Source organism: Anas platyrhynchos, chromosome 4, assembly GCF_047663525.1.
Source record: "Anas platyrhynchos isolate ZD024472 breed Pekin duck chromosome 4, IASCAAS_PekinDuck_T2T, whole genome shotgun sequence".
In the NCBI taxonomy this organism is placed as follows: domain Eukaryota; kingdom Metazoa; phylum Chordata; class Aves; order Anseriformes; family Anatidae; genus Anas; species Anas platyrhynchos.
Window position 1 is genome coordinate 9,543,306 of NC_092590.1, and position 14,634 is coordinate 9,557,939.

Genomic DNA, 14,634 nt, shown 5'->3' on the forward strand with positions numbered 1-14,634 from the left:
ACTGAGTTGCCCGGGTCTTCCTTTGTTTTTGTTTTTTTTTTTTTTTCTTTTTAAAAATAGTGTGTTTTGTTTTGTTTCTTTTTTGTTGTTGTTGTTTTGTTTTTCTTTTTTCTTCTTTTTAAAAATAGGTCATGATTTCCCTCTTCCAGCCAGTGGGAACTTCACCTGACTGCCACAACTTCTCAAATATGACAGACAGTGGCTTAGCAATGACATCCGCCAGTTCCCTAAGAACCCATCTCATCAGGTCCCATGGACTTTTGCACCTTAGATGGTGCTTAGATGGTGTCAATGGTCCTTAGATGGTGTCAAATCTGATCTTCTCTTACAATGGGTGGTTCTTCATTTTCCCAGTGAATAGTACAGTACAGTATAGTACAGCATAGGGTGGTATAGGGGAACTATATAGTGTAGTATAGTATGGTACAGTTACACAGTATGGTATAGCTAAAGAGCATGCAGGATCTGTCTTCATGTAAGATGAATTGAGAGGCTGAGTCTAAATCAGAAAAAAAAAATGCCACATTATTACCTGAGATTTAATAATAATGATTGAATAAAAGGACAGGATGGTAAATATCTAAATACCTTCCACTCTGTTCCAAAATAATCAGTCTCCAAACGTGAATGCTAACATTTGGAGACTGTCTAAGTAAGATGTATTTTTTCACAATTTATATAAGTTATTACCTTTTGCTTTTGTGTCTCACCCTCATTCTCTGCTACTAATCTTTAAAATTGGGTCTGGTGATATATGTTGTATCCACAAAAAAAAAATAAAAAATTAGTCTAAATCAGTTTGCCTCAGAAAATAAATTGCCTACTTCTCTATTGTCCTCACAATGACTCTGAAACATGCTGAATTATTGAGAAAGGTCAGATCATTTGCAACAAGATTCTTTTTCTGCCAAATGAGCTTGTCTGACACTTGAAATAGGAAGAAGGTATTGTGACTTAGTACGTTAAAAAGATTCCTTGCAAGAAGTGGCATACACAGAAAAGCCTGGGACAAAATTACAGATGCTTGGCTTTTTAACCTAAAAGCAACACTTTGTTGAAGTAATCTCAGAGCACTTGACAAAGGAGGTTAGAAGGGTGAGAATTCTGCAGTTGATAGAGGAACTGATTTATCTGAATTGTCTTATGCTACAGCCAAACTAGAATGCAGGACTCCAGAAACCCAGTTCAATGCTCTTACCACTCAGCAACCTGTCTTTTGCTTCTCTCCATTCTAGGAAAAAGCACAAAATTGAGTAAGAATATGCTTTTCCTTACTTATTTTTTTAAAGTGGTGATCAAAGCAAGGAAGATATATTCAGCAATACAAATTATTTCTAGAATTATGATGACCACAGAAATCATGGTCTGCTTCATATCTAAATTATATCTATTTTCCTGGATTATCTCCACTATAACTGATTTTTGGTGATGGATATTAACGTGACAATTTACTTTTTCTAAACGCCTCAAAAATGCAATTATTCTGTTTTCCCTTAAGATCTAAGAAACACAGAAACATGACTAGGGCAGAAAAGCTCCTCTGAACTTGTGAATAAAACTAGAACATTTTTAAAAGCAGCCTACTGAGCAGGCAGAAACAGAGTAGAAATCTACACAACCATTTGCAGCAAACTTATCCAGAAAACCCTTTACTGTCTGGAGGGAACAGAGGTGGGAAATTATACAGAGCATATTTCTAGAAAATCTGCCATTAGAAAAGCTAACAAAATTACTCTCTACATCTATTATCCTCTTTATCATTTCAACTAGTCACTAGTTTTTACTAGCTTCTGGGGGGATCACTGTGACCCAGTTATCTTCAAGTTGATTTGTAATCAGTCATATTTTCTCTCATTTTTTGGACTATAATGCAGCTTGCTGAACATCAACCAAGTATGTGAGCTTCGGCAGTAAATAAACAATTGGCCAGATAACTTCAGAGTGTCATTCCTTGGACTGACCGGAGAAATGAGCCATCTCATGCTGAAAAATTCTGAATGATGAAAGGCAAATGCCAAGTACTCTGCATAAATTATATTCTTTCCACATGAAGACAGGAAAACAGATGAATAAGAACTCCTTTGTAAGTAGATGTCATAGCAGAAATAAGATGGTTCAGTGGTTTGCAGAAAAGGAGCAAGAGACTGACTGACTCCTTGAAGCCCAAAATTGAATTTCACTGATACAGTCATAATTGTTTTTCCTTTCATCCCAGTTCCAAAGGAAGGAGAAGGATCATGCAACAGAAAAATATAAACTGAGCACTAGGGAGAGACACAGGAAAAGAAGAAACAAACAAACAAACAAATATTTAGCAAAACTGATCAACTTTGATTGAAAAACAATATCCCTTACGACAATTACTTCAATAATGGGTTCCATAAAACTCTACATAGGCAGACCATGTTGTATTTTGGAAAATAAAGTATATTATTATTTCTGCTGAAAACCAACTAACTACAAGACATTTTTGCTAAAGAATCTCTATAGTTTAGAAATACTATCTATGTAATGGTATGTCTTAAAGATTGCCATACCCCTTATGCATCACATTTGGAAGTTGTTTCTTTTCCATTGACAGGCACATATTGACAGACATTATAAGTAACTGTGAGCATGTAGCCTGTGGTACTGGTTTAGGATGCAGAAAAAACAAGTTCAGCTTCCTTCTCCATCTGTACCTAAATCGCTTGATAAAAAAAGAATGGATTCTGTAGTAAGCAGGTCACAAATCTTAGACTTCAAAATGAAGGAGAGGAGAAAGCAAAATGTCTTCCTACATTCCTGCATTTCTTTTTACCCTTTATTTCCATTGCAAGAAGGTACAGTCCAAGACAAAATCAGCCACAATGCTAAAACATCCCCTCCTATATTTGCTATGGAATTTGTAGATACAGCTTTTCTACTTAGTTATCGTATGCTTCCTGCAAAAGCAATTACAAAACTCACTTGACTCTGAATCTGCTATAGCACTTAGAATTTAAAATATTTTGACAAAACTGATAAGAATGAAATATTATCACATGGAAGTTTATACTTTTGTAATTTTTTCCTTATACAACAAAGAAAAGAGTAAGAAACTATTCCTATGCTACCAGAATATGGTCTCATCCAAGCGTACCAATCAGACAGTCCTCTAAAATGATGATACTATTTTTTTTTTTAGAAATTCTCTGTAGATAATATTCCAAATCCATGAATTGCCTGTAATGCTGTGCGGAGAATGATTCATAAAAATTCTTTTCTAATGAAGGAAGCAAGTAACATTGAGTATTCTCTTGATACAACAGTGAAAGTAAGATAATAGGGAAACTGCTTGTCAGAGAAGTCTGAAATCTTTATTTGTTTTTCAAAATGAACACCTGTAACACATATTAAAGACAAATTGGTTTAGTAGACACGTTAACGTCAGTATTATGTAAGTAATTTAACTAAGTAGCTCTATCTATGTGTAATGATTTCTTTCTCGCTTTTTTTTTCAAAATACTATTTCAAATTATCATGGATTTATGTATTCCCAAAACACAAGAATGAAAGGGCAGCTATAGATACACCTACATACACCACCATCACAAGTAATCAGAGCCCCACAGCTAGACAACAGAAATCCAAAATAACACCTGAAGCCAAGTACTTTGTAGGATCCAAAGATCAATCTCTCAAATCTAAAGACACACTACTACTTCTTTCATCATCAAAGAGATAAAGCTTTCCTTTAGAAAATAATTTGTGAACATATCTTTAACTCAGAATAGTCTCAATGCTGTTTATTGCTAGTTAATCTCCCAGAAATTACTCATCCTGACGCGTGCTGAGTATTACTTTTTCTAAAAGTACTTTCAGTGTAGTTGTGCCTCAGTATCATATCCTAGAAGAAAGCTTGTCATTAATCAGTTCTTCAGCTCTGACATCCTGGGCCTGGGCTCACAACCTGAGCAAGACATGACCATGTACGAGCATCGAGGTTCGTAGGGCACCTCCTCACTCATTCCTCCACTCAGAAATTGATGCAAACTGCAGCTGAGTGCAGGCGGTAGAAGGAAACAGCTGTGTGCTTCAGTGTGGCCTCTGATCTGGACAACAGGGAACCAAGAAGACCCTGTGACATACCGTGATGTGAAGTCCAAATCTTGACAATAAGTAATGCCAGGATAAGCACTCGGAAATGCACTTACATCCCCTGCACTCTTGAGCATATTAGATTGTATTGCCCCAACCAACTGGTCACCTTTTCCTAGTGTAGCTGGTAAAAAGGCACAGGGTGTGGGTGGGAAAACAATCTACACAAAATGAAAATTGAATTCAAATCAGGAATTAAATGTATTGTTTTTCTTATAAAAATCTCTTGCAAAATTTCAGCAAAGGAAACTACGTGCAATAAAAAAAAAATAGATGAAGACTTAGAAACAAAGAAGCGTTACAAAGCAAGGTCATTGAGTAATTTTGCACATTATCTTTTCAGTTATATAAATCTCAGATTAGACATGCCTAAGTGGAAGAAAAACTATGACTAATATTTAGGATAGCACACAATGAAATTAAAAGTCTGATGTTTTAAATGATAAAAGACTTTTTCATACAATGCAAAACTAGACTATGAGTCCAAAAATACCACGCAGTGAGAGAAGAAACTGCACTGTTATATCCACAGATACACCAGCAAGCAAAGCATTAAGAAAGGATATTAAAAACCATTCTTTAGAATTTCAGCTAGTTTTAAATATTCAACATCCAACTGAGATCTATGTTGTCCTACCCTTTCCTGCTGCAGATTTCTCTTCTTGAAGTGTCTGAAAACAAGGTACTGGCTATCTAAGGTACCTCTGGTTCAACTACAGTGTGGACCCAAATGGCAAGGCATAATAACTTTAGCAACGATATGAAAGGGTTCTTCTTGCTTTCCAGTGTTTTTTTTTTTTTTAATGTATCTATCACACAGTGGACTTGAAAGGTGACCAAAAAGCATTACTATTTGAATCTAGAAGGAATCCTATACCCATTTAAAATACTACTTTTGTTTATATGTGCAAAGCCTAACGCAATGATCTGATAACGCTTCTGCAGTGTTATGATGCTCTTGCTCAAAAGAGGACTGCATAATCCTCTAGGCTCCCATGCAGTTAATAAATGCAGAGCCATTACAGATAGTAAATCATTTATTTGCAAGGTATTTTAAAGAAAGTAGTTCTAACAAAGGCAATGAGGCAAATGCTTCCCTGGGAAATGGCACTGTGAAAAGTATTTCAATTCCTTATCCTTTATGTTGCTTCAAAAGGTATCTTCTGAAGTGAAGAATTCCTTGAAATAACCTTATCATCAAGAAATTTATTGGTTGCAGCTATGTGAGAAATGGGATAATGTATTAAGTATGGCATCATGTCTTATAACAGCCAAAAACAACAGAATGCTTCGGATCCACCCTGGGGTCTAATCAAGTCCTCACTTCAACAACTAATCATGTTAAATTCTAATTATTCCACACTAAGAAAAGGCTGGAACAATTGCTAAAGGCTGACAGGCATTCAACCAAGCTGTTTACGTTACTTCTACATAACTCTAAATAATATCCTTTTTCTGAAGGCTCCATAATGGAATTTTCTCAATCTCTCTCAAGTACAAAAATATTGGACAATTAAATATACTGGGAAAATATATTTCTTCAATTATTTTGTTAGAATTTTTGTTTTATGCTAAATTTCAGTTTTGTAAGTCTATGCCTATTCTCACTTCAAAATTGTGTGTACCAAAAGCATGTAACACTTCAAAATACAATGCCATAAAAAGTGACTCTAGCAAGCGTGTAGAGTTACAGACTGGAAAGCACTTTTAGTCAATACCTCTTCAGATATGACCCTTCAAACAGAAAACAAAGGTGCTTTGAAAATGAAATTCTTTTGAACAGCTGCCTAGCAGGACAAAGGCCTCTGGAAGATGGTTTTCTACAATCCTGCTACAGGGAAATGACGTCTGTGCACTGAAGAAGCCTAACAGTTCTCTTACATATGAGGTAAAAAGATAAATTAAAAGGAAAATAAAAGCACCTGGCACAAGCAGTAGCTATATGCCAAACCTGAAAAAAAAACACAGTAACAGCTGATGCAACCCTACCATACCATACCAATAATGCCTACCAAAATCTTTTATGAGTTTTGACACAGCTATTCTCTCAATACTTCTTCATACACAAAACATAATTCTAGAAAATGTGATGGTCATTATTTGTTCTAATTATCTTCTATTTGTGTTTAGTTTAAGAGATTGAAAGAGACTGGAAATAGCAGAAAAATCTTCATTACAAGTTGCAGCTGGCATAAATATATCAGAGTGGGGGATAAAAAGGCAGAAAAAAGAAAACACAAAGAAAACTAAGAGAAGAAAAAGAGAGGAAGGAAAAAAAAAAAAAGAAAAAAACACAAAGTAATGGAAATATCTGGTTTTAAATATGCATTTCAGAGCACTGATGAGACCCCTGCACAATGCATGTAAGGAATGTTGTAGATTCTCAACCACGACTGCAAGAAACATAAATCAATAATAAAGTCTACTTTTTGTGACCAATCATTTTTTACAGCAAAAGTCCATTTTATACCAAAAATGGTGATCAATAGGACAATTTCCACTGATTCCGATGTGGCCGGTGTGTTCAGGGAGTGGGAGGAGAGGTGTTCTCTTTTCAGCAAAATAACTTTCTAAAACAAAGTTTAAGAGTTTCTTTCTAACCATATTAACACTAGAAACTCTCCTACACTCTGCATTTTTTGGCTACAATTATTAACTGTATTTAACTACTAAGAGCTATCTTTGGGTGGCCCAAAACTTCATTTTTTAATTAATTTATTATTCATCTATCAAGACTATTCACCCAGTTGCAATCCTCAATCTATGGGGAAAGTTCTCAGTTAGGGAAACCTATCTGCATCTGTAGAAGTCCTTCACGTAAAAAGAAAAGGTAAAATATAATTCCAATCACTGTAAGAAAGCATGATTTTAATTACTGAGCTAGTAAGTCTGCATGATAATTGGTTGCTTCTTTAGTTCTTTAATATGGAGCAAATACTAGCACAGTCATAACAAATATGACATAGCATTGAATATCCTTAAATTGCAAAAATTAACCATAACTGAAACTTTGCATGACTGACTGATGAACAGAAGATGTCAAAGGAGCTAAGTAACATCCCAATGAAGAAAAAGTCTTGGACCACCACAGCTTCTGATAAAGGGTCATCCCTTCCAGCTGTGGGCTGGAGCAAGCAGTCATAAGGCTAAGTCTAAGAAAGTGAGCAAATTTTAAAACAAAAAAACAACTTAGCAATAGCCTTGGTGCTAAATACAAAAGAAAGGAACCCCACAGAATGGGTCTTGTGAAATGAAACTGCTGTAATTTACAATGATGCAGGATAGCATTCATGCTACGTAAGTGTGCCATAAATCCCTGTTTGTGCGCTCCTGCTGATATTCTCTGGCTCTTCCTCATAGTGTACATGTGAATTTAGTAGAAGAGTGACTTCAGATGAAAACTCTTAGTACGCCATAAGACCTGCAGAAAATGAGATCATAGTCCCATAAATACCAAAGAACAGAAACATTTCTAAATCTACCTTAGAGTTGAAATGCTAAGTCAAGAGCTTAACTTCCACTTTGAGCTTGGTAGGAGAACTTTGGCTGGAACTGTAAAAAAAATAGCTTCAAGCTATGTAATGGAAAGGAAGAACCACAGACAGTCACAGCTACTTCCCTGATCACAGTTTGGATGTTTCTTAGACTTTGCTGAGTAATTCTGTGAAGCTGGGAATGGGAAGCTACGAATAGGCATGAGTTTAACCACAAGTGACTGTACAAACACAAAGCAGCTATCAGTGGGAGGGCAAAAGAGAGCAGCAAATAGCAGATGATCAGAGAGCAGGCACTCTCAAACTGATTACAGTATTCCCTAGACAAAAATGAAACATTCCCACTGTGAATATGCATAAGCTGGAGCGGGCACAACTTAACATAAGAAATCATATACCGAAAACAGTTTTAGAAGTAAATGATAGAATGATAGATGATAAATGATAAATGATAGAACCTTTACAACTTCTAGATTTTTCTACAGGAGAACAAGCAAAATAAACTCTGATCTTGGTCTTTTGTATTGCTCCTTTACATGAGTTTCAGCAGTCAGGCAGGTTTTGCTACACAGAAGTTATTAATACAAATTTTTTCACCAAAGCTGCTGTCCAACTTATCTGAGAAGGTGAATGCTGATAAGCTTCAGCTGACCAAACCTCAATCAATACAAATATCGACAAAAAGCACAGCTGACTTCACTGTCCAAGTGAACTTTTCCACCATGCAAGAGCCAATTGCTGGCTTCCTAATCTATTTTCTTAATCAGTTAAGTTAAATGCTAGTAAGACAGGAGCTAAAGGACAGGTTAACCTACCTCTACCTCGGTTGTAGTCTTCTGGATGTAGCAGGAGCTGGTTCTGCTCCAATTGATTGGACCAGGCTGCTCCTCTAGGAGAAGTGTTTAAAAAGTTCCCTACAAGAGGGGAACCTCAGGGTTCCTCTGAAGAGGAAAGCTAAGAGGAATGACACTTTCATTTCTATGCTACAAAGCTGACACTTCTGTTTTCTTATGATTCACATACCACATCGGTGGTCTGGCTGACATTTCGGAAATAGAATACAAAAAGCTTCCAGATTATTATTTTTTTTTCCAACCAAATCTCAAGGAGTCAATTTACCTATAGCTTTTTTTGCTTGTGTAATGAGATGATGACTTGTACTGACTTCTCACACACTGTGAGTAGGAATATACTGAGGAGCAATTTCCCTGGGGCTACTGTAAAGGACGGGGGAAAGATACGTGGAAATGGTCTCTCCAGAATACCCAGTATGCAATGGCTAACAATTTTCCAAGGCAGAGTGCTAGAACAATCTTCATTCCTGTGAGAAAAGAGGAACAAGAGATGAGATTGCTGCTCCCAAAGTCATAATATGGACCCTAATTTGCAGCATTAGTGCAGAACTACTGCACATCACACCTTTTTCAGGGGAATCCACCACTGAGACAGAATTTGCTACGATGAGAGAAATGTAATTAACAGTGGAAGTGTTTGTAAAGGTTGTATTGCAGAACTGCTGAAAGAGAATGAGGGAACAGAGTTTAAGGTCTCACCGTGGCCTTATTTTCCCCGTGAGGTACATTGTTCGACATGTGAATGGCTCACACATGACCGGAGTGTAACTCCCTGAACTTCACAGGGCAAATAGTTCAAACGCAGTTCTTTGTGTTTCCACCCAGGGGAAATTGTTGCTGCACGTGCTTTGGTGTGCTGTTCCTGTCTGCTTGCACTCTGCTGCGTGCTTGGCAGTACCACGTGCAAGAAATCAGGTCCCCCTGGCCAGCACCCCACTGGTTTTGCCAGGAAAGTGCACCTCAGTTACTCAACTGCTTATTATTCACTATCTTCCCAAAAACACCTCTACACAAGTTTTAAGGGCAGAGAAATGTATCTCATAGTTCACTGTGGAGCCAACTGAAAGAGTAGTTCAACCCACTGCAGTGGTACTACAGCCTCTGCTGGCACAATGCTTCTCATCGCGGTATTTCACGAGAACATGGCACAAAGGCTGGTAGGGAAACAGCACGCAAACTGCTATTCCCTCCTTCATACTTACCCCCAGGGAGAGGACGAAGGATGATGCAGATGGAAGATGTAGGGTGCAATACAGGGAACCGTGGGATTAACTCCAGTGGCTTGCCTGTGACAAGGACATGCCGCGGATGGATAGATCCTAGACGTGCTGTAGCAAAGGGTGGATTTCAGCAGAGCTTCTGAGCTTGGGGTGGGCTGCCACTTGATCGTGTCAGCTGGTGAGACCTCAGAACAATATAGAAATGTCCGTAATAGCAGACATTCAAATTAAAACTGCACTGAAGACATGAGAGTTAAAGCGCGGGCACTACTTCCACTGGGTAAATAAAACAGGGAAGAAGTGGCACGTAGGGATATCTGGATCTTTTATTAAAACAAACGAACAAAAAAGGTAGAACGTGTCATTGCTAATAGGGGTACTCAACAGTTTCCACCGCTGTCGTAGCTGAAGGCTCTGATGATGACAAGTGGTAGCTCTAAATTATTGAAGTACGGAGCAGTTCAGCACTAAAACACATTTTCTCCCCAAAAGACTGCAGCCTATTGAGTAGCAAAGATTTGCTAGTTGAAGTCCTTTGCAGTCAACCCTTGCACAAAGGATGCAATCTCTGTGCCAGCTGTTGTTAACACGAAAACTGACTTCTTCGAGGTGAAAATATCAGGTATTACATTTACTCATTTAACTTTTTCTACCAGTATAGAAATTGCTGGACCTAAAGATACTGTTTGCTCAAAGTAATTACAGAATTACGTGTGAAGTAAGTGCAAGTAAGTAAAAAGAAGTCAAAATATACATTTTTTTTTTCAAATACACAAAGAAAACAAAACACTATTATTTTACCCATCCTTATGAACATCTATGTTTAGGGCTGCATAATATTTCAACAGTGTCTGATGAATATGCAAATGGGTCTACAGGCACCAACATTAGTGTTGTAAGTAAAAGGTAGTCACATTTTAATTTTATAAATGTTTGTGATGGTAATTGCATATTACAGATTGCAAAGTGAAATTGGAGGGCGACAAGATGTATTTCTTTGTCTGAAAGAGGTCACTGTCACAAATCTGTAGTTAACAGAATGATTACAAGGAAAGCATGCACTAAATGAAAAGACAGTAGCAGAAAAGCAGATCTGGAAAGAGTTTTAATAAAAAGCAGTCTTGATCTTTTGGATATTCAACTAAGCCAACTAATTAGCTTTGCACAGGCAGGGCAAAAAGGCTATTTAAGAAGGATGTGAAATAATGACTTCAAGAAAGGCAATATAAAACAAATCTCAGCAGAAAAGAGACAAGAATTCATTTCTCCCCGTGGTGCTTCCCACAGCTCCTGAAAGTGACTGCTGCTGACAGTGAATGAAATAAAAGGGGAGGAGAGAGAACAGAGAGAAAGAGGTGTTAACTTACCAGCCGATGGAGCTTATCGCTCCGCTCCCTTCATGACGCTGGCAACTCCTAAGCCTATAAAACGTGCCTTAGCTCCCAGTCCCCTGCTCCTTCAGCAAAACCAAAAGCAAGAGGTGGCTGTACAGAGGAGGAATGGGACTCTGTTCTACCCAGAGGTAGCTCTCCTGCTTCAGCTAGAGCAGCATCTCTAACAGGCTGACCAGCACAGCCAAAGCTTTTTCTGACAGCTCTCCCCTCCCCAGTACTTGGCTGTGCTGCCTAACTTCTTGTTTCCTTCCTTTCCTCTTATCTTTGGGGGGGATTTCGGAGGGTCGGGGGAGCGGGAGGTGGGAGAGCCGTTCCCTGAAGACAGGAGAGGAACATCCGAGATGACTTCTGTCCCCACAGCCAACTGGAGCCTGAGCAGCAGGTGGAACAGCAGCCTGGGCGATCCCTGGGGACAGGCGCTGGGCGCCCCAGCTGGAAATGCTTCTGCCCCGGCGGCAGCCAACTTCTCCAATCAGTTTGTGCAGCCCTCCTGGCGCATCGCCCTGTGGTCCCTGGCGTACGGCGCCGTGGTGGCGGTGGCCATTTTTGGGAATCTCATCGTCATCTGGATCATCCTGGCTCACAAGCGCATGCGGACGGTGACCAACTACTTCTTGGTGAACCTGGCCTTCTCCGACGCCTCCATGGCTGCTTTCAACACCCTCATCAACTTCATCTACGCGCTGCACAGCGAGTGGTACTTTGGGGAGGCTTACTGCCGCTTCCACAACTTCTTCCCCATCACAGCTGTCTTCGCCAGCATCTACTCCATGACGGCGATTGCCGTGGACAGGTGAGAAAGGAGAGGAAAAGCACAGGGGTGAGAGATTGGGATCAGATTGGCTGCTGAAATAAAAATTCAAAGGTAACAACCAGTAAGTGACGAGAGGCAGAGTCCTCAATAGTTCATGGATTGTGCTCTTCTCCTTCTTCAGGATCTCTCCCTAAAACTGTTTTTCTCTCTGTCTTTGGTCTTTCTCCTTCAGCCTTTCATTTGTTTTACTCTCTTGCTTTCCTTTACAATAAATGCTCCCTCTCTTTGACTTCAGCTGCTCTCTGTGTTCCATCTTCGTGTACTAATTCTGTGACAACAGCCATTGCTCAGGGTTTTGCCTTCCCCACTTGCCAAAAGTCTCTCTCCCCTAGTTGATGCCATCTAATTCATAATGATGAGGAGCTGTAGAGATTGCATGTGAAGGGAGGGAATTTCAAATTTCCCTCCTCTTTGTATTTCTGCATCTGGCAGAGGCATTTGCCTCTTCCTCAGAAACCACTCCGGACTCTGTTTTTAATAGCTCTCCTCTCAGAAAGCTCTGAGCTGCCTGGTTCCTCCTGATTTTAACTAATGAGACTATTTAGGCTGCCATCTGTGCATACCCAGAGGTCTGGTAAGAACATGGATTCAAAGTGCTTGATTTTTTTTTTCTGATTACTTGCGGCAAAGCAGCCTTTGAGATTGTGAAAGAAAACAGGATGGGGAAAAAACTTTACCTTTGCGCTCTTGACAGTAATTGAATAAGACAGCTGTGGTCTCCATACGGCAAAGGGGAGATGAAGTTGTCAGATTTCCAACAGGGATGCCTTAATGGACCATCTTTCTTACATGTTGTGATTCTCCACTAGGAAATGGTCCTTTCTTTATGATCATTTTCACACGTGCTGTGCTGGAGGGATAACTTTACACATGTTTCAGAAAACCAATGAATTCCTGAATTCTCATTCTGAAAAACAGACTGTTTGTACTTTGCTTTTAGCAGTGCAGTGAAATTACTCACGAATCTCCCTTCCACATACCAAAATCATGTTACGGGTCCTGCATGAAGGGACTTGGCACAGCTGCAGAACTTTCAGGTGACAGTAGTTAAGGTTTTGTGAGGTTCAAGCCATCTTCCAAAACTTTATAACCGTCTTGTTTCCAGGTGCAAAGACTGGGAAATATGTTGCACTTTTCTTGCTGCTGTGCACAGAGACATAATGATTTCCCGTTGGCTGTATTCATTGCAGATTTTAGGTGGCATTCTCAGCCAGATGCTGAGAATTCCTCTTCTGTAAAGCTGGAAATGCTACTGGAAATGAGATTCGTAGCAGCTCTCCTACCTCTCTGCTCTTGGGATGGGTGAAAACAGGAGGAGATGAGTGCACTTTCCTCCTGCCAGTGACGCATTGTTCCCAACTGTTACTTTCCACAAATAAAGGAGAAGGTACTGTAAAGCCAGTGATACTATCTTTACCCAGGCAAAGGTTTCTTCCAATAATTGCCAATTCAGGTTTAATTTGAGATTCTCACCTAGTTTGGGCTTTTCAGAAAGATTACATTTTTTTAGTTGATGCTGAGGATTTAACTGTTACTGCTGGAGCTGTCAGTGTTTTGGCTGAGCCAAGTTACTAGGATGTTCTGAGAAAGGGCTTTTCATTTTTCTGACACAAATATCCATAGAGATGTAGCATGTACCATCCTGAGAGTTCCCAAAAATGCTAGGAAACTGGAAAGGAAGAAGTTGTTTTGTGTAATACAGTTCCTTGGGACACAGAAAGATGCTTTTCTGGAGTGAGTGAAGAATAGCTCTGCTCCACGCTGACTGTCAGAAGTGCAGTGATCAGATAGCAACACACTGGAATGTTTTCCTTGCTTTATCTGTGCCAAACACTTGATGCTCAGTCGTGAGTTAGTTACTGCAGCTACTTCCTCTGATCCATCTTTTGTCTCAATAAATACATAAATAAATAAAAGAATCACAACTTTCCCCCCCCCCCCACAATTTCAAAGCTCACCTGCCCCCACACAGAGACAACTCCAAACACTTCCTTGGGGGAGCTCAGCGAACAATGCCAGGCTGCTTTTAGGCGAGCTCTCTGTAGTAGTAAGGAGCCTCATTTAAGACAAACTTAAAAGCACTCTGACACTCCTTCCCGATTCACACTGCCATTCCTTTTCCTTTTATACCAAACCACATCTGATGTATTCAGCACCTTTAACCATTTCCTGGCTAGCTCTCTGCAGAGTCAAGAGGAAAAATTGGTGGTTGAAATGAAACTTGAAGAATCTCCTTGGATGTACATTCTGCCCTATTCTATGGCACAGATCTGCTGGGGGATATATTTTAAAATATTGATTCCTATTTGCCTTTTGTAAAAGTTCAGCCAATGCTTTGGACAGGAGACTGCTTTAGTTTTGGCCCAGTAAAGTCATCCTTACATGTTTATATTCATTTGAAAAAATACTACTACTACAAATCAAGGTTAAGCTACCAAGGGAGCTGAAAGAATGGGATCACATCAGATGATTTAGCAGTACAAAGTGTTAACATCCCAAAATACTGAAAAGTCATGGTTTGCAGCTCATCAAAAAGATTTGCTTTTTTGATCATTTTAGACCATATTAACACTCACAGAGAACGAATGAATCACTGTGACTTTAGACATTACTGAGCAGAGGTCACAGGCAGCACAATTTTCCTTGCATGCCTGATTCTGTGCATAAGGTTTCTGTAGATGATACTGTCTAAAATGTGTACACCGTGAAATTGCTGGGCTGGCACAGACTTCTGTGGAG

The 14,634-nt window shown here is 39.2% G+C and overlaps 1 protein-coding gene and 1 long non-coding RNA gene across 7 annotated transcripts in view; one reads left to right on the plus strand and one right to left on the minus strand.

Annotated features, from left to right (window-relative positions):
• Nucleotides 1-14,634, minus strand: part of LOC106020089 (uncharacterized) — a 252,097-nt gene that overhangs the window by 146,564 nt on the left and 90,899 nt on the right. The window lies entirely within an intron of this gene.
• The window catches only part of TACR3 (tachykinin receptor 3), a 36,708-nt gene continuing 33,496 nt past the window's right edge, over nt 11,423-14,634 (plus strand). Inside the window, exon 1 of the mRNA XM_005029699.6 lies at nt 11,423-11,874. Coding sequence (XP_005029756.1) covers nt 11,423-11,874 — 452 coding nt within the window. The remainder of the gene's footprint in view (nt 11,875-14,634) is intronic.